We start from the raw sequence: 25,284 nt of genomic DNA, 5'->3' as shown, positions 1-25,284 counted from the left end.
CCCTCAGTACTGCCCCTCCAACAGTGCGGTGCTCCCTCAGTACTTTCCCTGTGACAGTGCAGCGCTCCCTCAGTACTGCCCCTGTGGCAGTGCGGCGCTCCCTCAGTAATGACCCTCTGACAGTGCGGCGCTCCCTCAGTACAGCCCCTCTGACAGTGCAGCACTCCCTCAGTACTGCCCCATCAACAGTGCGGTGCTCCTTCAGTACTGCCTCTCTAACAGTGCGGCGCTCCCTCAGTACCGCCCCTCCGATAGTGCAGCACTCCCTCAGTACTGCACCTCCGACAGTGCGGAACTCCCTCAGTACTGCCCCTCTGACAGTGCAGCGTTCCCTCAGAACTGTCCCCCCGACAGTGCAGCACTCCCTCAGTACTGCCCCTCCGATAGTGCAGCACTCCCTCAGTACTGCCCCTCCGACAGTGCGGCTCTCCCTCAGTACTGACCCTCCGACAGTGCAGCACTCCCTCAGTACTGCCCCTCCGACAGTGCGGCACTCCCTCAGTACTGCCCCTCCGACAGTGTAGCTCTCCGTCAGTACTACCCCTCTGACAGTGCAGCGCTCCCGCAGTACTGCCCCTCCGACAGTGCGGCACTCCCTCAGTACTGCCCCTCTGACAGTGCAGCGCTCCCTCAGTACTGCCCCTCCGACAGTGCGGCACTCCCTCAGTACTGCCCCTCCGACAGTGCGGCGCTCCCTCAGTACTGCCCCTCCAACAGTGCGGCGCTCCCTCAGTACTGCCCCTCCAACAGTGCGGCGCTCCCTCAGTACTTTCCCTGTGACAGTGCGGTGCTCCCTCAGTACTGCCCCTGTGGCAGTGCGGCTCTCCCTCAGTACTGACCCTCTGACAGTGCGGCGCTCCCTCAGTACTGCCCCTCTGACAGTGCAGCACTCCCTCAGAACTGCCCCTCCGACAGTGCGACACTCCCTCAGTACTGCCGCTGTGACTGCGGCGCTCCCTCAGTACTGACCCTCCGACAGTGCAGCACTCCGACAGTGGGGGCGCCCTCGCAGTCCCTCCGCACTGCGCCGGGAGTGACCGCCTGAATTTTTGTGCTCGGATCTCTGGGGTGGGACATTTGAACCCACAGCCTCCTTACTGAGCGGTGAGAGCGCTGCCCACTCAGACACAGCTGAAAGGGGTAGGGTGTGTCTGCATCTTTGCTGAGCAGAATGGCCTGCCTTGTGAGCAGCTGGGCTAAAAAAAAAACAGAAGGCATTCCGACCCTGAAAGGGTTAAGGTGTCTGCAGTTTCGCTTTGCAAATCATGCGCAGTGTGCCGTTTCCTGATTCGAGGTTTTGCAGTTAGCAGTGGTTTGCTTAAAAAAAAGTGTGTCTCTTTTGGGGAGAATTTAATATTGTTGTCGAGAAGGAAAAAAAGAGTCGTCCTTGAAACTGGGGGAGGCAGTGAAAGAGATTTGCAACAAAAAAAACACAGTCGCAAGGGAAAGAGACAAAGAAATAGCTTGGCAATTCTCAAAAGCTCCCAGGGAGGGAAGATCATTTTTGTGCCTCTGTGTTGCTCCGGGTTCCCGACGATGAGAGATCGCACCAGCGAGTTGAGGAAGGTAAAGTGGACTCGTTGCTTGCAGCCTGGTCTCAGCCCCGCCAGCCAGGCAAGGCGGCTGAAGTTTTGCTAAACTTTTGCAACTTTGTGTCGCGTCAGTTTCCCTTGAAAGTGACGGGAGTGTGGCTGAGGATAAACCCATGGGTGGGTGGGTGTGTACCCGAGGGTTTACACCAGGATGACTGCGCCTGCTATCATGTGTGTTTTCATTTGTACATGGGCTGATATATATAGATAGAACATCCAAAGATATATGTGTGTGTTTATTTATATAATTCTTTATATACAGGTTATTTATGTGTTTGTGTTTAGACAAGTGTGTTCTCTCTCTCATGCTGTATATATTATTATAATATATATACAGTAATGAGTGTGTGTGTTTGCGTGCGTGTGTGCACATAAAGCTAGGCTGACACTCCAGTGTAGCACTGAAGGAGTGCCGCACTGTCGGAGGGGTAGTGCTGAGGGAGCGCCGCACTGTCGGAGGGGCGGTGCTGAGGGAGCGCCACACTGTCGGAACTGAGGGCGCGCCATACTGTCGGAGGGGCAGTACTGAGGGAGCGCCGCATTGTCGGAGGGGCAGTACTGAGGGAGCGCCGCACTGTCGGAACTGAGGGCGCGCCATACTGTCGGAGGGGCAGTACTGAGGGAGCGCCACACTGTCGGAACTGAGGGCGCGCCATACTGTCGGAGGGGCAGTACTGAGGGAGCGCCGCACTGTCGGAGGGGCAGTACTGAGGGAGCGCCGCACTGTCGGAGGGGCAGTACTGAGGGAGCGCCGCACTGTCGGAGGGTCGGTACTGAGGGAGCGCCGCACTGTCGGAGGGGCGGTGCTGAGGGAGCGCCACACTGTCGGAACTGAGGGCGCGCCATACTGTCGGAGGGGCAGTACTGAGGGAGCGCCATACTGTCGGAGGGGCAGTACTGAGGGAGTGTCGGAGGGTCGGTACTGAGGGAGCGCCGCACTGTCGGAGGGTCGGTACTGAGGGAGTGTCGGAGGGTCGGTACTGAGGGAGCGCCGCACTGTCGGAGGGTCGGTACTGAGGGAGCGCTGCACTGTCGGAGGGTCGGTACTGAGGGAGCGCCGCACTGTCGGAGGGTCGGTACTGAGGGAGCGCCGCACTGTCGGAGGGTCGGTACTGAGGGAGTGTCGGAGGGTCGGTACTGAGGGAGCGCCGCACTGTCGGAGGGTCGGTACTGAGGGAGCGCTGCACTGTCGGAGGGTCGGTACTGAGGGAGCGCCGCACTGTCGGAGGGTCGGTACTGAGGGAGCGCCGCACTGTCGGAGGGTCGGTACTGAGGGAGCGCCGCACTGTCGGAGGGTCGGTACTGAGGGAGCGCCGCACTGTCGGAGGGTCGGTACTGAGGGAGCGCCGCACTGTCGGAGGGTCGGTACTGAGGGAGCGCCGCACTGTCGGAGGGTCGGTACTGAGGGAGCGCCGCACTGTCGGAGGGTCGGTACTGAGGGAGCGCCGCACTGTCGGAGGGTCGGTACTGAGGGAGCGCCGCACTGTCGGAGGGTCGGTACTGAGGGAGCGCCGCACTGTCGGAGGGTCGGTACTGAGGGAGCGCTGCACTGTCGGTGGGTGCGGTGTTGAGGGAGCGCTGCACTGTCGGAGGGGCTGTACTGAGGGAGCGCCGCACTGTCGGAGGGTCGGTACTGAGGGAGCGCTGCACTGTCGGAGGGTCGGTACTGAGGGAGCGCTGCACTGTCGGAGGGTCGGTACTGAGGGAGCGCTGCACTGTCGGTGGGTGCGGTGTTGAGGGAGCGCCGCACTGTCGGAGGGTCGGTACTGAGGGAGCGCTGCACTGTCGGAGGGTCGGTACTGAGGGAGCGCTGCACTGTCGGAGGGTCGGTACTGAGGGAGCGCCGCACTGTCGGAGGGGCAGTACTGAGGGAGCGCCGCACTGTCGGAGGGGCAGTACTGAGGGAGCGCCGCAATGTCTGAGGGGCCGTCTTTCAGAGGAGACGTTAAACCGAGGTCCCGTCTGCTCTCCCAGGTGGACGTAAAAGATCCTACGGCACTATTTGGAAGGAGAGCAGGGGAGTTCTCCCCGGTGTCCTGGCCAATATTTATCCCTCAATCAGCGTCACAAAAACAGATTATCTGGTCATTTTCACATTGTTGTTTGTGGGAGCTTGCTGTGCGCAAATTGGCTGCTGCGTTTCCCACATTGCAACAGTGACTCCACTTCAAAAGTACTTCATTGGCTGTAAAGCGCTTTGAGACGTCCGGTGGTCGTGAAAGGCGCTATATAAATGCAAGTCTCCTTTCTTTGTGCGCGTGTTTGTGAGTGTGTGTGTGTAGAATCAAAGAAATTTACGGCACAGGAGGAGGCCATTCGGCCCATCCTGTCCCTGTTGGCCATAAAAGAGCTCTCCAACCTAATCCCACTTTCCAGCTCTTGGTCCGTAGCCCTGCAGGTTACGGCACTTCAAGCGCACATCCAAGTACTTTTTCAATGTAATGAGGGTTTCTGCCTCGACCTCCCTTTCAGGCAGTGAGTTCCAGATTCCAACCAGCCTCTGGGTGAACAAAGTTCTCCTCAACTCCCCTGTAAACCTCCCCCCAATTACTTAAAATCTGTGCCCCCTGGTTTTTGACCCCTCTGCAAAGGGAAATAGGTCCTTTCTATCCACTCTATCTAAGCCCCTCATAATTTTTATACGCCTCAATAAGGTCTCCCCTCAGCCTCCTCTATTCTAAAGAAAACAACCCCAGCCTATCCAATCATTCCTCACAGCTAAAATTCCCCAGCCCAGGCAACTTCCTCGTAAATCTCCTCTGCACCCCCTCTAGTGCAATCACATCCTTCCTGTAATGTGGTGACCAGAACTGCGGCCTATCTAGGGTTTTAAACAGTTCAAGCATTAAACCCCTGCTCTTCTATTCTGTGCCACGGCTAATAAAGGAAAGTATCCCGTCTGCCTTCTTAACCACCTTATCTACTTGTCCTGCTACCTTCAGGGATCTGTGGACATGCACTCCAAGGTCCCTCTGTTCCTCTACACTACTCAGTGTCCTATCATTTAATGTGTATTCCCTTTCCTTGTCAGCGCTCCCCAAATGCATTACCTCACACTTCTCCGGATTGAATTCCATTTGCCACTGTTCTGCCCACCAGACCAGTCCATTGCTATCTTCCTGCAGTTTACAGCTTTCTTCTTCATTATCAACCACACGGCCAATTTTTGTATCATCTACAAACTTCTTAATCATACTTCCTACATTCAAGTCCAAATCATTGATATTTACCACAAAAAGCAAAGGACCCAGTACTGAGCCCTGCGGAACCCCACTGGAAACAGCCTTCCAGTCACAAAAACACCCATCGACCATCACCCTCTGCTTCCTGCCTCTGAGCCAGTTTTGGATCCAACTTGACACTTTGCTTTGGATCCCATGGGCTTTTACTTTCGTGACCAGTCTGCCATGTGGAACCTTATCAAAAGCCTGGCTAAAATCCATATACACTACATCAAACGCACTACCCTCATCGACCCTCCTTGTTACCCCCCTCAAAAAAATTCAATCAAGTTAGTCAGACACGACCTTCCCTTAACAAAGCCACGCTGACTGCCCTCACCCCTGCCCCTCCCTCCCGGAACCACGATAGGGTTCCCCTTGTCCTCACCTTTCACCCCACCAGCCTCCACATGCAACGGATCATCCTCCGCCATTTCCGCTACCTCCAAAGTGATCCCACCACCAAACACATCTTCCCCTCCTCTTTCAGCATTCCGTAGGGACCACTCCCCCCGAGACACCCTAGTCCACTCCTCTATCACCCCAAACAGCCCTTCCTCTTCGCCCGGCACCTTCCCGTGCAAGCACAGGAGATGTAACACCTGCCCCTATACCTCCCCCCCTTCCCACTGTCCAGGGCCCCAAACACCCCATCCAGGTGAAACAGCGATTTACTTGTACTTCTCGCAATCTAGTATACTGTATTCACTGCTCACGATGCGGTCTCCTCTACATTGGGGAGACCAAACGCAGATTGGGTGACCGCTTTGCGGAACACCTCCGTTCAGTCCGTAAGGGTGACCCCGAGCTTCCGGTCGCCTGTCACTTTAATTCTCCGCTCCATTCCCACTCGGACCTCACCGTACTCGGGTTCTTGTATTGTTCCACGGAAGCTCAACGTAAACTCGAGGAACAGCACCTCATCTTCCGATTAGGCACTTTGCAGCCTTCTGGACTCAATATCGAGTTCAACAATTTCAGATCATAACCTCGGCCCCTATTACTTTTTTACTTATAATTTTTTCCACCCCTTTGTTTTGGGTCCTCCTTTCCCGCACACCCCCGCCCCCCCCCCCCACCTCCTTTCCTTTTGTTTCTCTCTCTCACCTGGCAGCTGTCTCTTACTTGCCAGTACACTTCACACCTAATCTCAGCTGCCTTTTGTCTCCACGGGCCTATTACCATCTCATCTGGCTTCGAATACCTTTTATTGTCTCTTTTGTTCGATCGCAGCCTTGCCTTCGATCTATTTTATTTTATTTCCAGTTTTGAAGAAGGGTTTTGACCCGAAACGTCAACTCAAATTTCTCTCCACGGATGTTGCCTGACCTGCTGAGCTTTTCCAGCATTTTCTGTTGTTACTTCGGATTTCCAGCATCCGCAGTATTTTGCTATCATCCTTGTTTAATCCGTGTCTTTCTAAATGAAGATTTATCCTGTCCCTCAGAATTCTTTCCAATAATTTTCCCAGCACCGAGGTTAGGCTGACTGGCCTGTAATTACTCGGTCTATCCCTTTCTCCCTTTTTAAACAAGGGTACCACATTAGCAGTCCTCCAGTCCTCCGGCACTGCACCTGAAGCCAGAAATGACGGAAAATGATGGTCAGAGCCTCTGCTATTTCCTCTCTCCTCTTAACAGTCTGAGATACATTTCATCCGGGCCTGGGGATTTTCCACTTTCAAAGCTGCTAAACTCCTTAATACTTCCTCTCTCACTATGTTTATTTCATCTAATATTTCACACTCCTCCCCCCCTGATAGCAATGCCTGCTTCGCCCCTCTCCTTTGTGAAAACAGACGTAAAGTATTCATTAAGAACCCTACCGACGTCACCCGCCTCCACACACCTAATAGGCCCTACTCTTACTTTAGTTATCCTCTTACTCTTAATGTATTTATAAAACATCTTTGGGTTTTCCTTGATTTTACTTGCCAATATATTTTTATGCCCTCTCCTTTCCTAATTTACTTTTTAATTTCACCCCTGCACTTTCTACACTCCTCTCGGCTTTCTGCAGTATTGAGCCCTCGGTATCTGTCATAAGCTTCCCTTTTTTTCTTTATCCTACCCTGTATGTCCCTTGACATCCAGGGTGCTCTAGATTTGTTAGTCCCACCCTTATTCTTTAAGGGAACTTGCTCTGAACCCTTACTATCTCCTCTTTGAATGCCTCTCACTGCTCTGACTCTGATTTACCTCCAAGTTTCTGTCTCCAGTCCACTTTGGCTAAATCACATCTCAGCTTAGTAACATTAGCCTTTCCCCAATTGATAAAACATAAGAAATAGGAGCAGGAGTAGGCCAATTGGCCCCTCGAGCCTGCTCCGCCATTCAATAAGATCATGGCTGATCTGATCCTAACTGCCAATCTACTATCACAGAACCATCTCCTGAATCTAACAGAATTAGACACACGAAATAGGAGCAGGATCAGGCTACACGGCCCCTGGGCCCGCTCCGCTACCCACAGGGCCATGACCGATCCGAACCTAGACTCATGCCCAAATTCCTGCCCGCTCCCCGTAACCCTTAATTCCCTTTACTTCTAGGAAACTGTCTATTTCTGTTTTAAATTTATGTCATGATGTAGCTTCTACAGCTTTTTGGGGCAGCACATTCCATGGACCTACCACCCTCTGAGTGAAGTAGTTCCTCCTCATCTCAGTTTTGAAAGAGCAGTCCCTTATTCTAAGACTATGCCCCCCTAGTTCTAGTTTCACCCATCATCGGGAACATCCTCCCCGCATCCACCCGATCCAACCCCTTCACAATCTTATATGTTTCAATAAGAACGCCTCTCATTCTTCTGAACTCCAATGAGTAGAGTCCCAATCTACTGAACCTCGCCTCATATGTCCATCCCCTCATCCCCGGGATTAACCGAGTGAACCTTCTTTGTACTGACTTGAGAGCAAGTATGTCCTTTCTTAAGTATGGACACCAAAACTGTACGCAGTATTCCAGGTGCGGTCTCACCAATACCTTGTACAACTGAAGCAATACCTCCCTATTTTTATATTCTATCCCCCTAGCAATGAAAGCCAACATTCCATTGGCCTTCTTAATCACTTGCTGCACCTGCATACTAACCTTTTGAGTTTCGTGCACCAGGACCCCCAGATCCCTTTGTACTTCAGTACTTTCCAGTTTCTTGCCATTAAGATAATAACTTGCTCTACGATTTTTCCTGCCAAAGTGCATAACCTCACACTTTCCAGTATTGTATTCCATCTGCCAAATCTCTGCCCACTTACTTAGCCTGTCTATGTCCCCTTGCAGGTTTTTTATGTCCTCCTCACCCACTACTTTCCCTCCCATCTTAGTATCATCTGCAAACTTTGATATGTTACACTCGGTCCCCTCCTCCAAATCGTTAATATAGATTGTAAAGAGTTGGGGACCCAGCACTGACCCTTGCGGAACACCACTAGTTACTGATTGCCAGTCTGAGAATGAACCATTTATCCCAACTCTCTGCCTTCTGTTAGATAGCCAATCCTCTATCCATGCCAGAATATTACCCCCAATCCCGTGATTTTTTTATCTTAAGCAATAATCTTTTGTGTGGCACCTTGTCAAATGCCTTTTGGAAGTCTAAATACACTACGTCCACTGGTTCCCCTTTATCCACCCTATATGTTACTTCCTCAAAGAACTCTAGCAAATTTGTCAAACATGACTTCCCCTTCATAAAACCATGCTGACTTTGTCCTATTAAATTATGATTATCCAAATGTCCTGTTACTGTCTCCTTAATAATGGACTCCAAAATTTTACCTACCACAGATGTTAGGCTAACCGGTCTATAGTTTCCAGCCTTCTGTCTACTGCCCTTTTTAAATAAGGGTGTTACATTAGCAGTTTTCCAGTCTGCCGGGACCTTTGCTGAGTCCAGGGAGTTTTGGAAAATTATTACTAATGCATCCACAATCCCTACCGCCACTTCCCTCAAGACCCTAGGATGTAAGCCATCAGGTCCAGGTGATTTATCTGCCTTGAGTCCCATTATTTTACCGAGTACCACTTCCTTAGTGATTTTGATCGTGTTTAGCTCCTCCCCTCCTATAGCCCCCTGTTTGTCCAATGTTGGGATATTCTTGGTGTCCTCTACTGTAAAGACTGATACAAAATATTCATTCAGTGTTTTTACCATCTCCATATTTCCCACCATTAATTTCCCGGTCTCATCCTCTAAGGGACCAACATTTACTTTAGCCACCCTTTTTCTTTTTATATAACTATAAAAACTCTTACTATCTGTTTTTATATTTTTTGCTAATTTACTTTCATAATCTATCTTCCCTTTCTTAATCAATCTTTTTGTTATTTTTTGCTGTCTTTTAAAGTTTTCCCAATCCTCTATCCTCCCACTAGATTTGGCTACCTTATATGCCCTTGTTTTTAGTCGAATACTATCCTTAATTTCTTTACTTAGCCACGGATGGCTGTCTTTTCTTTTACACCCTTTTCTTCTCAGTGGAATATATATTTTTTGGAAGTTGTAAAATAACTCCTTAAATGTACACCACTGATCATGTTTCGTCTTCCCCTTTAATCTATTTTCCCAATCCACTCTACTCAATTCCGCTCTCATACCTTCATAGTCTCCTTTATTCAAGCTTAGCACGCTTGTTTGAGATCCAACCTTCTCACCCTCTAATTGAATATGGAATTCAACCATGTTATGGTCACTCATTCCAAGGGGATCCTTTACTAGGACATTTTTAATTAATCCTGTCTCGTTACACAGGACCAGATCTAAGGTTGCTTGCCCCCTGGTCGGTTCAGTTACATACTGCTCAAGAAACCCATCCCTAATACACTCTATGAACTCATCCTCAAGGCAGCCCTGCCCAATTTGATTTGTCCAATTAATATGATAGTTAAAATCCCCCATAATTATAGATGTTCCCTTATTACAAGCCTCAACTATTTCCTGATTGATACTCCGTCCAACAGAGTTGCAACTGTTCGGAGGCCTATAGACTACGCCCACTAGTGTTTTTTTCCCCTTATTATTCCTTACCTCCACCCAAACTGTTTAATTATCCTGATCTTTTGACCTAATATCATTTCTCTGTATTACAGTGATTCCTTCCTTTATTAACATAGCCACCCCACCTCCCCTTCCTTCCTGCCTGTCCTTCCTGATCGTTAAATAACCTGGTATGTTTAATTCCCAGGCATTGTCACCCTGCAGCCATGTTTCTGTAATGGCCACAAGATCATACCCATATGTAGTTATTTGTGCCATTAACTCGTCTATTTTGTTATGAATGCTACGTGCATTCAGATAGAGAACTTTCAAATATGTTTTGTGACACTTAGTTCCTGCTTTTGCCCTTTTTATTACTTTACCTTTTACTCCATACCTTATGCCCCTTCCTGACATGCTCTGGTTTTTAATTTCCCCACTGCTACCTAAGTCTATGACCTTCTCTGTTGTCATTTTTATTATTTGCTGTCTAGGAACCTCCCCCCCACTAGTTAGTTTAAAGCCCTCTCTACAGCCCTAGTTATATGATCCGCCAGGATTCTAGTCCCAGCACTGGCCAAGTGAAGCCCGTCCCAACGGAACAGCTCCCTCCTGCCCCAGTACTGGTGCCAGTGTCCCAGGAAGCAAAACCCATTTCTCCCACACCAGTCTTTGAGCCACGCATTTAACTCTCTCTCTAATTTTATTTGTCCTAGCCAAATTCGCTTGTGGCTCAGGTAATAATCCAGAGATTATTACCCTTGAGGTTCTGTTTTTTAATTTGACCCCTAGCTGCTCATACTCCTTTAACAGAACCGGCTTCCTAGTCCTATCTACGTCGTTTGTACCAACATGGACCACGACAACTGGATCCACCCCCTCCCACTGCAAGTTTCTTTCCAGCCCAGAGGAGATGTCCTTAACCCTGGCACCGGGCAGGCAACACAGCCTTCGGGACTCTCGCTCTCGGCTGCAGAGAACTCTATCTATCCCCCTAATAATACTATCCCCTACCACTACAACATTTCTATTTACTCCCCCCTCTTGAATGGCCCCCCGTTCCACGGTGCTGTGGCCAGGTTGCTCATCCTCCCTGCAGTCCCTGCTCCTGTCCCCACAGGGAGTAAGAACCTCGAACCTGTTGGACAAGAGCAAGGGCTGCGGCTCCTCCAGCTCTACCCCCTGGATCCCCGTACCTGCCTCACTCGTCGTCACACCGTCCTGTCCCTGACCATGGGCTACATCTGAATTAATTAACTTCGTAGGTGTGACCACCTCCTGATACGCAGAGTCCAGGTACTTTTATTCCTGGTCTGTCCTTGTCCTTTTCCATAACTACGCTAATTCTAACTGAATTATGATCACTACCATCGTGCTAAATGGGATAGATTCAGAACAGATCTAGGAGCTCAAAATTTGGCATCCATGAGGCGCTGTGGGCCATCAGCAGCAGCAGAATTGTATTCCACCACAATCTGTAACCTCATGGCCCGGCATATCCTTCACTCTACCGTTACTATCAAGGCAGGGGACCAACCCTGGTTCAATGAGGAGTGCAGAAGAGCATGCCAGGAGCAGCACCAGGCATACCTAAAAATGAGGTGCCAATCTGGGGAAGCTGCAACACAGGATTACATGCCTGCTAAAAAGTGGAAGCAGCATGCTATAGACAGGGCTAAGCGATTCCACAATCAATGGATCAGATCAAAGCTCTGCAGTCCTGCCACATCCAGTGGTGAATGGTGGTGGACCATTAAACAACTAATGGGAGGAGGAGTCTCCATGAATATCCCCATCCTCAATGATGGTGGAGCCCAGCACGTGAGTGCAAAAGACAAGGCTGAAGCGTTTGTAACCATCTTCAGCCAGAATTGCCGAGTGGATGATCCATATCGACCTACACCTGAGGTCCCCACCATCACAGAAGCCAGTCTTCAGCCAATTTGATTCACGTGATATCTAGAAACGGCTGAGCGCACTGGATACAGCAAAGGCTGTGGGCCCCGACAACATCCCGGCTATCGTGCTGAAGACTTGTGCTCCAGAACTAGCCGCACCTCTAGCCAAGCTGTTCCAGTACAGCTACAACACTGGCATCTATCCGACATTCTAGAAAACTGCCCAAGTATGTCCTGTTCACAAAAAGCAGGACAAATCCAACCCGGCCAATTACCGCCCCATCAGTCTACTCTCAATCATCAGCAAAGTGATGGAAGGTGTCATCGAAAGTGCTATCAAGCTGCACCTGCTCACGGATGCCCAGTTTGGGTTCCACCAAGACCACTCTGCTCCCGACCTCGTTGCAGCCTTGGTCCAAACATGGACAAAGGAGCTGAATTCCAGAGGTGAGGTGAGCGTGACTGCCCTTGACATCAAGGCAGTATTTGACCGAGTGTGGCATCAAGAGGCCCCAGTAAAACTGAAGGCAATGGGAATCGGGGGGGGAAAACGCTCCACTGGCTGGAGTCATACCTAGCACAAAGGAAGATGGTTGAAGGTCAATCATCGCTGCAGAAGTTTCTCAAGGCAGCGTCCTAGGCCCAACCATCTTCAGCTGCTTCATCAATGACCTTCCCTCCAACATAAGGTCAGAAATGGGGATGTTCCTGATGACTGCACAGTGTTCAGCGCCATTCACAACTCCACAGATAATGAAGCAGTCCATGCCCACATGCAACAAGACCTGGACGACATTCAGGCTTGGGCTGATAAGTGGCAGGTAACATTCGCACCACACAAGGGCCAGGCAATGACTATCTCCAACAAGCGAGAGTCTAACCACCGCCCCTTGACATTCAATGGCATTACCATTGCCGAATCCCCCACCATCAATGTCCTGGGGGGTCACCATTGACCAGAAACTTAGCTGGACCAGCCACATGAATACTGTGGCAACAAGAGCAGGTCAGAGGCTGGGTATTCTGCAGCGAGTGTCTCACCTCCTGACTCCCCATCATCAAGACACAAGTCAGGAGTGTGATGGAATACACTCCACTTGCCTGGATAAGTGCAGCTCCAACAACACTCAAGAAGCTCGACTCCATCCAGGACAAAGTAGCCCGCTTGATTGGCACCCCATCCATCACCACATTCACTCCCTCCACCACCGGCGCACCGTGGCTGCAGTGTGTACCATCTACAAGATGCACTGCAGCAACTCGCCAAGGCTTCTTCGGCAGCACCTCCCAAACCCGCGACCTCTTCCACCTAGAAGGACAAGGGCAGCAGGTGCATGGGAACACCACCACCTCCAAGTTCCTCCTCCAAGTCACACACCACCCTGACTTAGAAATATATCGGCCGATCCTTCATCGTCGCTGGGTCAAAATCCTGGAACTCCCTCCCTAACAGCACTGTGGGAGCACCTTCACCACACGGACTGCAGCGGTTCAAGAAGGCGGCTCACCACCACCTTGGTATCCCACTGATACCTTTTCCACCTGCCCAGCTTTATTCCTTAAAACTAGGTCCAGAACTGCCCCCCCTCCCTTGTTGGGCTTGCTACGTACTGGCTAAAAAAGTCCTCCTGAATGCATTTTAAGTATTCTGCTCCCTCTATGCCTTTCACACTAATTTTATACCAGTTACTATTAGGGTAGTTGAAATCCCCTACTATTGCTGCCCTATTTTTGCATGTCTCAGAAATGTGCCTATGTAGGAATTAACGAATTCCTACGAATAACGGAGGTCGACACAAGAGAACAGTTAAACAGGTCTTTACTCAACGGCGATGCCACGAGGACTGCCTGGGCAGCCCCGTGGTTTGCGACGTGACGTCATCGCGTTTGCCCGCGCTCTTAAAGGGGCCACGCCCCGTACATGCAAACTCTATATACAAAACACAGTAATGCCTAACACAATGGTGCAGGTTTTGGCTGGTGTTAGAACATCGCTAAAGAGAATTATGTACAGTTAGCCAGAGTTATTCAGTGGTTCTGCCACACCTGCATATTTGCTCTTCTATCCCCCTCTGACTATTTGGGGGTCTATAGTACACTCCCAGCAGTGTGATTGCCCCTTTCTTGTTTTTCAGTTCAACCCATATGGCCTCATTTGATGAACCTTCTAACATATCATCCCTCCTCACAACTGTAATTGTTTCTTTAATCAATATTGTGACTCCCTCTTTTTTTATCTCCCTCTCTATCTCGTCTGAAAACCCTGTAACCAGGAAAGTTGAGCTGCTGTTCCTGCCCTTCTTTCAGCCATGTCTCAGTAATAGCTATAATATCGTACTCCCACGTGTCTATCAGTGCCCTCAGCTCATCTACTTTATTCCCTAGACTCCTTGTGTTGAAGTATATACCATTTAACACTGCCAAACTCCCTCGCTGTCTATTTTCTAGTCTTTATTTCCTCTGCCTTCCAAACTCGCTTACTAATTTTCTGCCTTCCATTTCCAGCTTTGCTTCTCTCCCTTCTGAATCCACTCTCGGGTTCTCATCCCCCTGCCAGGCTAGTTTAAACCCTCCCCAACAGCACTAGCAAACTCCGCCGCAAGGATATTGGTCCCGGTCCTGTTGAGGTGCAACCTGTCCGGCTTGTACAGGTCCCACCTCCCCCAGAAACGGTCCCAGTGCCTCAGGAATGTAAAGCCCTCCCTCCTGCACCATCTCTTCAGCCACGCATTCATCTGCTGTATCCTCCCATTTGTGAACTCACTAGCACGTGGCACCGGGAGTAATCCGGAGATTACCACGTTTGAGGACCTGCTTTTTGATCTCTTTCCTAGCTCCCTATAGTCTGCCTGCAGGACCTCATCCCTCTTTCTACCTATGTTGTTGGTAACAATATGGACAATGACCTCTGGCTGTTCACCCTCCCCCCTCAGAGTGTCCTGCAGCCGCTCAGTGACATCCTTGACCCTGGCACCAGGGAGGCAACATACCACCCTGGAGTCATGTCTACGGCCGCAGAAACGCCTGTCTATTCCCCTAACTATCAAATCCCCTACCACTATTGCTCTTCCACTCTTCTTCCTCCACTCCTGTGCAGCTGAGCCACCCGTGGTGACATGGCATTGGCTCTGGCTGCTTTCCCCAGAGGAACCATCACCCTCACCAGTATTCAGCACGGCATACTGGTTGGAGAGCGAGATGCACTCGGGGGACTCCTGCACCGCCTGCCTGGTGATCCTCTTCTGTCTGACGGTCACCCGTTCCCTCTCTGCCTGCACACTCTTAAGCTGCGGGGTGACCACCTCCAGGGAGGTGCCATCCACGAAGTTCTCAGCCTCGCGGACGCACCGCAGAGACTCCAGCCGCCGCTCAAGCTCCAAAACCCGCAGCTCGAGCTGCTGTAGCTGGCGACACGTGGTCATCCAGGCCACGAGAGGCGGCCAGGATTTCCCACATGGCACAGGGTGCGCACTCCACGGGGCTTAGCTGCCCTGCCTTGCCTTTACTTTGTAGACTATTAACTAGAAAGACTTACCAGCTACTCGCCAATCAGCTCCTTCCCTGGCTGTGACGTCTGGTCTACAGAGCAGCAGTGATACCCGCCCTGCTGTGTGCCTCAGACATGGACCATGTACAGCAGGCACCTCAAAGCACTGGAGAGGTACCACCAACGCTGCCTCTGCAAGATCCTGCAAATCCATTGGCAGGACAGGCGCACCAACGTCAGTGTTCTCGCTCAGGCCAACATCCCCAGCATCTAAGCTTTGACCACGCTCGATCAGCTCCGATGGATGGGTCACATTGTCCGCATGCCCGATACGAGACTCCCAAAACAAGTGCTCTACTCGGAACTCTGACACGGCAAGAGGTGGGCAGAGGAAACTCTTCAAGGACACCCTCAAAGCCTCCTTGAAGAAGTGTAACATCCCCACCGACACCTGGGAATCCCTGGCCCAAGACCGCACAAAGTGGAGGAGAAGCATCCAGGAACATGCCGAACACCTCGAGTCTCTTTGCCGGGAAAAAGCGGAAGCCAAGTGCAAACAGCGGAAGGAGTGCATGTCAACCCAAGCACCCCACCTACCCGCCCCTTCGACCACCGTCTGCCCCACCTGTGACAGAGACTGTAGGTCCCGCATTGGACTCATCAGTCACCTGAGAACTCATTTTTAATGTGGAAGCAAGTCATCCTCGGTTCCGAGGGACTGCCCAAGAAGACTATAGCTGTTTTGCTGTTGTTGCTTTTTAGTGCTGCCCCTGCTGAAAACGCCTCCGATTGTGTGTGTGTGTTCATTTGGGCCTGTGCGTGCGTGTGTAAATCTGAGGAAAGAGATTCACCTTGCGATTGTTCACCGCCCTATAGTTTGGGAGCAGCAATTTTTATTGTCACATTAGTTGAGGGAGTAAGGGTAGAAACATAGAAACATAGAAGATAGGAGCAGGAGTAGGCCATTCGGCCCCTCGAGCCTGCTCCGCCATTCAATGAGATCATGGCTGATCATCCACACTCAGTACCCTGTCCCTGCTTTCTCCCCATATCCCTTGATCCCTTTAGCCTTAAGAAATATATCCAACTCCTTCTTGAATATATTTAATGAATTGGCCTCAACTGCCTTCTGTGGTAGAGAATTCCACTCTCTGGGTGAAGAAATTCCTCCTCATCTCTGTCCTAAATGGCTTACCCCTTATCCTTAGACTGTGACCCCTGGTTCTGGACTCCCCCGCCATCGGCAACATCCTTCCTGTGTCTAGTCCTGTTAGAATTTTATAAGTTTCAATGAGATCCCCTCTCATTCTTCTAAACTCCAGCGAGTATAAGCCAAATCGACCCAATCTCTCCTCATACGTCATTCCTGCCATCCCAGGTATCAGCCTGGTGAATCTTCGCTGAACTCCCCTGCAGGGTGGGGTAAAGGTTGGCTTAATTCCCTCTCCGCTTGGTATTGCTGGGAGCCAGATGGCTGCGAGTGGAGTGTCCCTTGTTTTGTCCGCTGTGTTGGCCTTGGCCCGAGTCATCTCCCTCTCTCGTGCTGTGGAGCGAAATGCTTTGGGGTTCAAGGCCCACTCCGGAGTCTCGAGCCCTGTAACCCAGGCCGACACTCCTGGTTGCTAGTACTGAGGGAGCGTCGCACTGTCGGAGGGGCAGTACTGAGGGAGTGCTGCACTGTCGGAGGTGCAGTGCTGAGGGAGCGCCGCACTGTCGGAAGTGCCGTTTTCAGATGAGACATTAAACTGAGGGTTCCATTTGCGGTCTCAGGTGGACGTAAAATAACCCTTGGCACTATTGGAAAAATTGTTCTCACTTTTCTCTACCTGAGGTGTGGGAGGATATGAACTCCACCCTGAGTGGTTTTGTGTTTCAGTCGAGTCTTGTGTCTGGAGGTAGTGCTTTGAGGTGATCAATTAAGATGGTCACGTGGTATGAAAAGCTCATGGCAAAGCTAAGTGTATTGGCTTATGGTCATTTAAAAGGGCAGGCAGGATCCTTGGCTTTATAAAGAGAGGCATAGAGTCACAAAAGCAAGGCAATTATTGGTAAACCCTTTCTAAAACACTGGCTTAGGCCCCAGCTGGAGCATGGTGTGAAATTCTGGGCACCACACTTTAGGAAGGATGTCAAGGCCTTGGAGAGGGTGCAGAGGAGATTGACCAGAATGGTTCCAGGGATGAGGGACTTCAGTTACGTGGAGAGACTGGAGAAGCTGGGGTTGTTCTCCTTAGAGCAGAGAAGGTTAAGGGGAGATTGACCAGAATGGTACCAGGGATGAGGGACTTCAGTGATGTGGAGAGACTGGAGAAGCTGGGGTTGTTCTCCTTAGAGCAGAGAAGGTTAAGGGGAGATTTAATCGAGGCGCTCAAAATAATGAAGGGTTTTCATGATAGAGTAAATAAGGAGAAACTGTTTCCAGTGGCGGGAGGGTCGGTAACCTGAGGACGCAGATTTAAGGTGATTGGCCAAAGTACCATAGCGGGGGAGATGAGGAGAATTGTTTTTTTCCGCAGCGAGTTGTTGTGATCTGGAATGCGCTGCCTGAAAGGGCGGTGGAAGCAGATTCAATAGTAACTTTCAAAAAGGGGGAATGGGATAGATACTTGAAGGGGAAAAATTGTGCAGGGCTGTGGGGAAAGAGCAGGCGGGGATTGGGACTAATAGAACAGATCCTTCAAAGAGCCGGCACAGGCTCGATGGGCCGTGGATGTTCTTGCCATGGAGGGAGTGCAGCGAAGATTCACCAGACCGATACCTGGGATGGCAGAAATGACGTATGAGGAGAGATTGGGTCGATTAGGCTTATATTCACTGGAGTTTAGAAGAATCAGAGAGGATCTCATTGAAACTTATAAAATTCTAACAGGACTAGACAGACTAGATGCAGGAAGGATGTTCCCGATGGCGGGGGAGTCCAGAACCAGGGGACACAGTCTAAAGATAAGGGGTAGGCCATTTAGGACAGAAATGAGGAGGAATTTCTTCACCCAGAGAGTGGTGAACCTGTGGAATTCTCGACCACAGAAGGCAGTAGAGGCCAATACATTAAATATATTCAAGAATATATTTCTTAAGGCTAAAGGGATCAAGGGATATGGGGAGAAGGCAGGGACAGGGTACTGAATTTGGATGATCAGCCATGATCACATTGAATGGCGGAGCAGGCTCGAGGGGCTGAATGGCCTACTCCTGCTCCTATCTTCTATGTTTCTAATGGCCTGCTTCTATGCTGTATCATACTGTGATTCTCTGATTTTTTTTGATTTGGGTTCGACTGTCCGCATTGAGTTCTCTGTCTGCCACTTCCCCTTTCAGGATGAGGAGAGCTCGGACGACGACGAGGTTCGGCTGGTCATTAAGCTTGACAAGGAGGATCCCACTGATGTATTCTTCCAGCAGGTGAGACCCGCTGAGGGGGCGGGGGGTGTGTGGGTGGGTGTGTGTGTGTGTGTCCGTCCCTTGGGCAATAGAGAATTAAGGGGTACATAGGAGTAGGCCATTCGGCCCCTCGAGCCTGTTCCACCATTCAATGCGATCATGGCTGATCATCCAAATTCAGTACCCCGTTCCTGCCTTCTCCCTTTAGCCTTAAGAAATATATCCCACTCCTTCTGGAATATATTTAATGAATTGGCCTCAACTCCCTTCTGTGGTAGAGAATTCCACAGGTTCACCACTCACTGGGTGAAGACATTCCTCCTCATCTCTGTCGTAAAATGGCTTACCCCTTATCCTTAGACTGTGACCCCTGGTTCTGGACTGCCCCGCCATCGGGAACATCCTTCCTGCATCTAGTCTGTCTAGTCCTGTTAGAATTTTATAAGTTTCAATGAGATCCCCTCTCATTCTTCTAAACTCCAGCGAGTGTAAGCCCAATCTCTCCTCATACGTCATTCCTGCCATCCCAGGTATCAGTCTGGTGAATCTTCGCTGCACTCCCTCCATGGCAAGAACATCCTTCCTCAGATAAGGCGACCAAAACTGCACATAATACTCAAGATGTGGTCTCGCCAAGGCCCTGTACAACTGCAGCAAGACATCCTTGTTCCTGTACTCGAATCCTCTCGCTACGAAGGCCAACATACCATTTGCCGCCTTAACCGCCGGCTGCACCTGTATGCTTACCTTCAGTGACTGGTGCACAAGGTAAAAAATTGGGGGAGAGTTTTCCAGATTTTCACTACCCTTTATGTGAAGAACTGCTTCTTGACATCACTCCTGAACGGCCTGGCTCTAATTTTAAGGTGGCGTGGGTGCTGGAGCTTTCGCGACGAACAGGGATAGCTTTTTACAAAAGCAAAATGCTGCGGATGCTGGAAATCTGAAATAAAATGCTGGAAACACTCAGCAGGTCTGTGGAGAGAGAAACAGAGTTAACGTTTCATTTCGATGACTCTTCGTCAGAACTGGAAAAAGTTGGAGATGGAACAGGTTTTTAAGCGAGTGTCGGGGCAGGGAGAGGGGGGAGGGGAGGAAAGAACAAGAGGGAAGGTCTGTGATAGGATGGAAGACAGGAGAGATTAAGAGACAAAAAGGGATGATGGTGCGAGGCAAAAGGCGGTGGTAATGGGACAAGTTAAGAAACAAAAGATGACTCTCGATGAAGTGTAAATGGCAATGGCAGTATGATCGACAGCTGCCATGTGAGAGGGAGAAAAAAAATGACATGGGCCGAGGTTATAGTCTGAAATTGTTGAACTCGATGTTCAGTCCGGCAGGCTGTAAAGTGCCTTGTTGAAAGATGAGGTGCTGTTCCTCTAGCTTACGTTGACTTTCATTGGAGCAGTGTAAGAGGCCGAGGACGAGGATGGAGAGGTCAGAGTGGGAGTGGAGCGGAGAATTAAAGTGACAGGCGACCGGAAGCTCGGGGTCACGCTTGCGGACTGAGCGGAGGTGTTCCGCAAAGCGGTCGCCCAATCTGCGTTTGGTCTCCCCAATGTAGAGGAGGCCGTATCGTTGGAACAGCGAATGCGCTATACTAAATTGCAAGATAGATTTTTGTTGAGTAAGGGTATCGAGGGCAGCGGAGCCAAGGCGGGTAAAAGGATCTGACTGAATGGCGGCACAGGGTGGAAGGGCTGAATGGCCTCCTGTTGCGATGTAACCACGATGCACCAGGACTCCAAAATGGCCACCAGCGCCCCTCTCCCCGTCACTGTCTCGTGCGATCGAGCCAACATATCTCTGCCTCTAACACGTCCTGTTATCTGCTTTCCCTCTTCCTCCTCCTCCTCCCCCCTTCCCCCCCCCCCCCCCTTGCAGGTCAAAGAGATCCGTCAGGGAATTGCTAAGTTGGAGGAGCTGGTCAAGGAGATGGAAAGCACCCAACTTCGGATACTGAGTTCCCCAATCCCAGATGAGCGTAAGTCAACGGGAATCATCTGCAAAGGCCAATCCTGTGCAATCTCATTGTTTTTACTAATAATCTTGTGTGTGTGTGTGTGACCCTATCAAATGCCCTTCTGAGAGTCCATATATGGACAACATCCGCAGCCTCTCCACCATGTTAGTGACCTCGTGAAAAAATTCAACTAGATTTTGTTGGATTTTTAGCACAGAAACAGGCCAATCAGCCCAACGTGTTTCTGCTCCACACGAGCCTCCTCCCACCCCTCTTCATCTCACCCCATCAACATATCCTTCGATTTCTTTCTCCCTCGTGTGTTTATCTAGCTTCCCCTTAAATGCATCGATGCTATTCAGCTCAACCACTCCCTGTGGTAGTGAGTTCCACATTCTCACCACTCTCTGGGTAAAGAAGTTTCTCCTGAATTCCCTATTGGATTTATCAGTGACTATCTTATATTGATGGCCCCTAGTTCTGGTCTCCCCCACAAGTGGAAACATCTTCTCTACGTCTACCCTATCGAAACCTTTCATAAGCTTAAAAACCTCTATCAGGTCGCCCCTCAGCCTTCTCTTTTCTAGAGAAAAAGAGCCCCAGCTTGTTCAATCTTTCCTGATGGGTATAACCTCTCAGTTCTTGTAAATCTCTTTTGCATCTTCACCAGTACCTCCATATCCTTTTTATAATATGGAGACCAGAACTGTGCACAGTGCTCCAAGTGTGGCCTAACCCAGGTATACGGAGACCAGAACTGTGCACAGTGCTCCAGGTGTGGTTTAAGCAAGGTATATGGAGACCAGAACTGTGCACAGTGCTCCAGGTGTGGTTTAAGCAAGGTATATGGAGAACTGTGCACAGCCAAACCTCGGGAGATTTCAAAGGTGAGCAAGAGCGGCTGGAGAGCGCCAAACCTCGGGAGATTTCAAAGGTGAGCGAGAGCGGCTGGAGAGCGCCAAACCTCGGGAGATTTCAAAGGTGAGCGAGAGCGGCTGGAGAGCGCCAAACCTCGGGAGATTTCAAAGGTGAGCGAGAGCGGCTGGAGAGCGCCAAACCTCGGGAGATTTCACAGGTGAGCCGGACTGGTGAGTGTAAAGAAGTAAAAAGTAATCGAAGTGTAACATCACCAGAAAGCAGGTAAGTGATTGGTTGATGAGTATTTCTCTCTTTCTCGCTTTTTTCCAAACTTAATTTTTGTCGTTTATAGTTTCTAAGGTCTCTTTTGTGTAATGGGGAGTGCTGGTAAACAAAGGCTCTGGAGTATATCATTTAATTGTAGTGTAATTAGTGGTATTGATTTGATTTAATTTTAATTAATTAAAGGGTAAGTCATTGCAGCACAGCTCGGCCCTGTGGCATGCTCCTCCTGCACTATGTGGGAAATCAGGGATACTTCCTGTGTCCCTGACGACCGTGTGTGCGGCAAGTGTATCCAGCTGCAGCTACTGACAGACCGCATTGCGGCGCTGGAGCTGCGAGTGGATGCATACTGGAGCATTCGCGATGCTGAGGACATTGTGGATAGCACGTTTAGGGAGTTGGTCACACCGCAGGTAAAGGCTGCACAGGCAGGAAGGGAATGGGTGACCACCAGGCAGAGTAGTGGGCGCAGGCAGGTAGTGCAGGGGTCCTCTGTGGCCATCCCCCTTTCAAACAGATATACCGCTTTGGATATTGTTGAGGGGGATGGCTTATCGGGAGAAGGCTGCAGCAGCCAACTTCCTGGCACCATGGGTGGTCCTGCTGCACAGGACGGGAGGAAAAAGAGCGGGAGAGCTATAGTGATAGGGGATCCTATTGTAAGGGGAATAGATAGGTGTTTCTACGGCCGCAAACGAGACTCCAGGATGGTATGTTGCCTCCCTGGTGCAAGGGTCAGGGATGTCTCGGAGCGGCTGCAGGGCATTCTGGAAGGCGAGGGTGAACAGCCAGTTGTCGTGGTGCATATAGGTACAAACGATATAGGTAAAAAACGGAATGAAGTCCTAAAAGCTGAATATAGGAAGTTAGGAGGTAAATTAAAAAAAAAAAAAATAGGACCTCAAAGGTAGTAATCTCAGGATTGCTACCAGTGCCACGTGCTAGTCAGAGTAGAAATAGAAGGATATTTCAGATGAATATGTGGCTAGAGGAATGGTGCAAGGGGGAGGGATTCAAGTTCCTGGGACATTGGAACCGGTTCTGGGGGAGGTGGGACCAGTACAAACTGGATGGTTTGCCCCTGGGCAGGACCGGGACCGATGTCCTAGGGGGAGTGTTTGCTAGTGCTGTTGGGGAGGGTTTAAACTAAAATGGCAGGGGGTTGGGAACCTGTGCAGGGAAACAGAGGAAAGGGAAGCAAGGATAGAAGCAAAAGACAGGAAGGAAAAAAGCAAAAGTGGAAGGCAGAGAAATCAAGGGTGTAAATCAAATGGGGCCATAGTAAATAATAATTCTAAAAGGACTGAGTGGTTAAAAAAAACAAGCCTGAAGGCTTTGTGTCTTAATGCGAGCAGCATTCATAATACGGTGGATGAATTAGCTGTGCAAATAGATGTAAACGGACATGATATCATTGGGATTACGGATACATGGCTGCAGGGTGACCAAGGCTGGGAATTTAACATGCAGGGGTATTCAATATTCAGGAAGGACAGGCAAAAAGGAAAAGGAGGTGGGGTAGCATTGCTGGTTAAAGAGGAGTTTAACACACTAGTAAGGAAGGATATTAGCTCTGATGATGTGGAATCTGTATGGGTAGAGAAATACCAAGGGGCAGAAAACATTAGGGGGAGTTGTATACAGACCCCCAAACAGTAATGCTGAGGTTGGGGATGGCATTAAACGGGAAATTAGAGATGTGTACAATAAGGGCACAGCAGTTATCATGGGTGACTTTAATCTACATATAGATTGGGCAACCAAATTAGTAGCAATACTGTGGAGGAGGAATTCCTAGAGTGTATACAGGATGGTTTCCTGGACCAATATGTCAAGGAACCAACTAGAGATCAGGCCATCTTAGACTGGGTATTATGTAATGAGAAAGGATTGATTAGCAATCTTGTTGTGCGAGGCCCCTTGGGGACGAGCGATCATCATCTTAATGAAGAATTCTATCATATTGAGAGTGAAGTAGTTGACTCAGAGACTAGGGTCCTGAATTTAAATAAAGGAAATTATGATGGTATGAGGCGCGAGTTAGCTAGGATGGATTGGGGAATGTTACTCAAAGGGTTGATGGTGGATAGGCAATGGCAAACATTTAAAGATCGCATGGATGAACTACAGAATTTGTTCATCCCTGTCTGGCATAAAAATAAAACAAGAAAGGTGGCGCAACCGTGGCTAACAAGGGAAATTAGGGATAGCATAAGATCCAAGGAGAGGATATATAAATTGGCCAGAAGAAGCAGCAAACCTGAGGATTGGGAGCAGTTTAGGATTCAGCAAAGGAGGGCAAAAGGATTAATTAAGAGGGGGAAAATAGAGTATGAGAGTAAGCTTTCATTCAGGGAACATAAAACTGACTGTAAAAGCTTTTATAGATATGTGAAGAGAAAAAGATAAGTGAAGCATAGGTCCCTTGCAGTCAGAATCGGGGGAATTTATAATGGGGAACAAAGAAATGGCTGACCAATTAAATACATACTTTGGTTCTGTCTTCACAAAGGAGGACACAAATAACCTCCCAGAGATGTCGGGGAACATAAGGTCTAATGAGAGGGAGGAACTGAATGAAATCAGTATTTGTAGGGAAATGGTGTTAGGGAAATTGATGGGATTGAAGGCCGATAAATCCCCAGGACCTGATAATCTACATCCTAGGGTACTTATGGAAGTGGCCCTAGAAATAGTAGATGCATTGCTGGTCATCTTCCAAAATTCGATAGACTCTGGCACAGCTCCCAAGGATTGGAGGGTAGCTAATGTAACCCCACTATTTAAAAAGGTGGTAGAGAGAAAATGGGGAATTATAGACCAGTAAGCTTGACATCGGTAGTGGGGAAAATGCTAGAGTCCATTATAAAAGATGTAATAGCAGAGCACTTGGAAAACAGTGACAGGATCGGACAAAGTCAACATGGATTTACAAAAGGTAAATCGTGCTTGACTAATCTACTGGAATTTTTTGAGGATGTAACTGGTAGAATAGATAAGGGAGAACCAGTGGATGTGGTGTATTTGGACTTTCGATAAGGTCCCGCATAAGAGATTAGCGTGTAAAGTTAAAGCACATGGGATTGGGGGTACGGTACTGACTTGGATAGAGAACTGGTTTGTAGACAGGAAGCAAAGAGTTGAAATAAATGGGTCTTTTTCTGAGTGGCAGGCAGTGACTAGTGGGGTACCTCAGGGATCGGTGCTAGGACCCCAGCTATTCAATTCAATTCTAATCGCTTTATTGGCATGACAAGTTACATCTTATGTTGCCAAAGCATCGGAAAACATTCATGTTTGTTCACAAAAATACAGATCTATCCATACAGTGTATAAACAGATATATCCCTGAGTGTATAAATATACTTTTATATAATTTTTATATACTCTTTTCTTATATTTAGTGGTTGTCCCTCTGTTTATGGCAAGCTGTAACATAGTGTGCCGCTAGTGTTACACAATTTCTCTCTTCCCCTAGTAGGTATGGGAGTTTTTGGTCGTCATTCAAATTTCTGAATTCCGGGCATATTTTTGTGAATTTTGGGCAGAAATTCTCCCTTATGCCTTGATATTTTCGACAAGCTGTGAGGAAGTGCATCTCTGTCTCCACCACTCCCTGACT

At 49.4% G+C, this 25,284-nt stretch overlaps 1 protein-coding gene across 1 annotated transcript in view; it reads left to right on the top strand.

Annotated features, from left to right (window-relative positions):
* Positions 1 to 1,253: 1,253 nt before the first annotated feature.
* LOC147094889 (syntaxin-4-like) overlaps positions 1,254 to 25,284 on the top strand; it is a 49,765-nt gene continuing 25,734 nt past the window's right edge. The window contains exons 1-3 of the mRNA XM_085974515.1: positions 1,254 to 1,566; positions 18,494 to 18,577; positions 20,441 to 20,540. Coding sequence (XP_085830641.1) covers positions 1,537 to 1,566; positions 18,494 to 18,577; positions 20,441 to 20,540 — 214 coding nt within the window. The 5' untranslated portion in view covers positions 1,254 to 1,536. The remainder of the gene's footprint in view (positions 1,567 to 18,493; positions 18,578 to 20,440; positions 20,541 to 25,284) is intronic.

Source organism: Somniosus microcephalus, unplaced genomic scaffold (genome assembly GCF_052327205.1).
Source record: "Somniosus microcephalus isolate GS21.2 unplaced genomic scaffold, FLI_Smic_1.0 unresolved_chr1, whole genome shotgun sequence".
NCBI classification, from domain to species: domain Eukaryota; kingdom Metazoa; phylum Chordata; class Chondrichthyes; order Squaliformes; family Somniosidae; genus Somniosus; species Somniosus microcephalus.
Note: the sequence above shows the minus strand (reverse complement) of the source record. Positions and strands in the feature narration are given on the sequence as shown.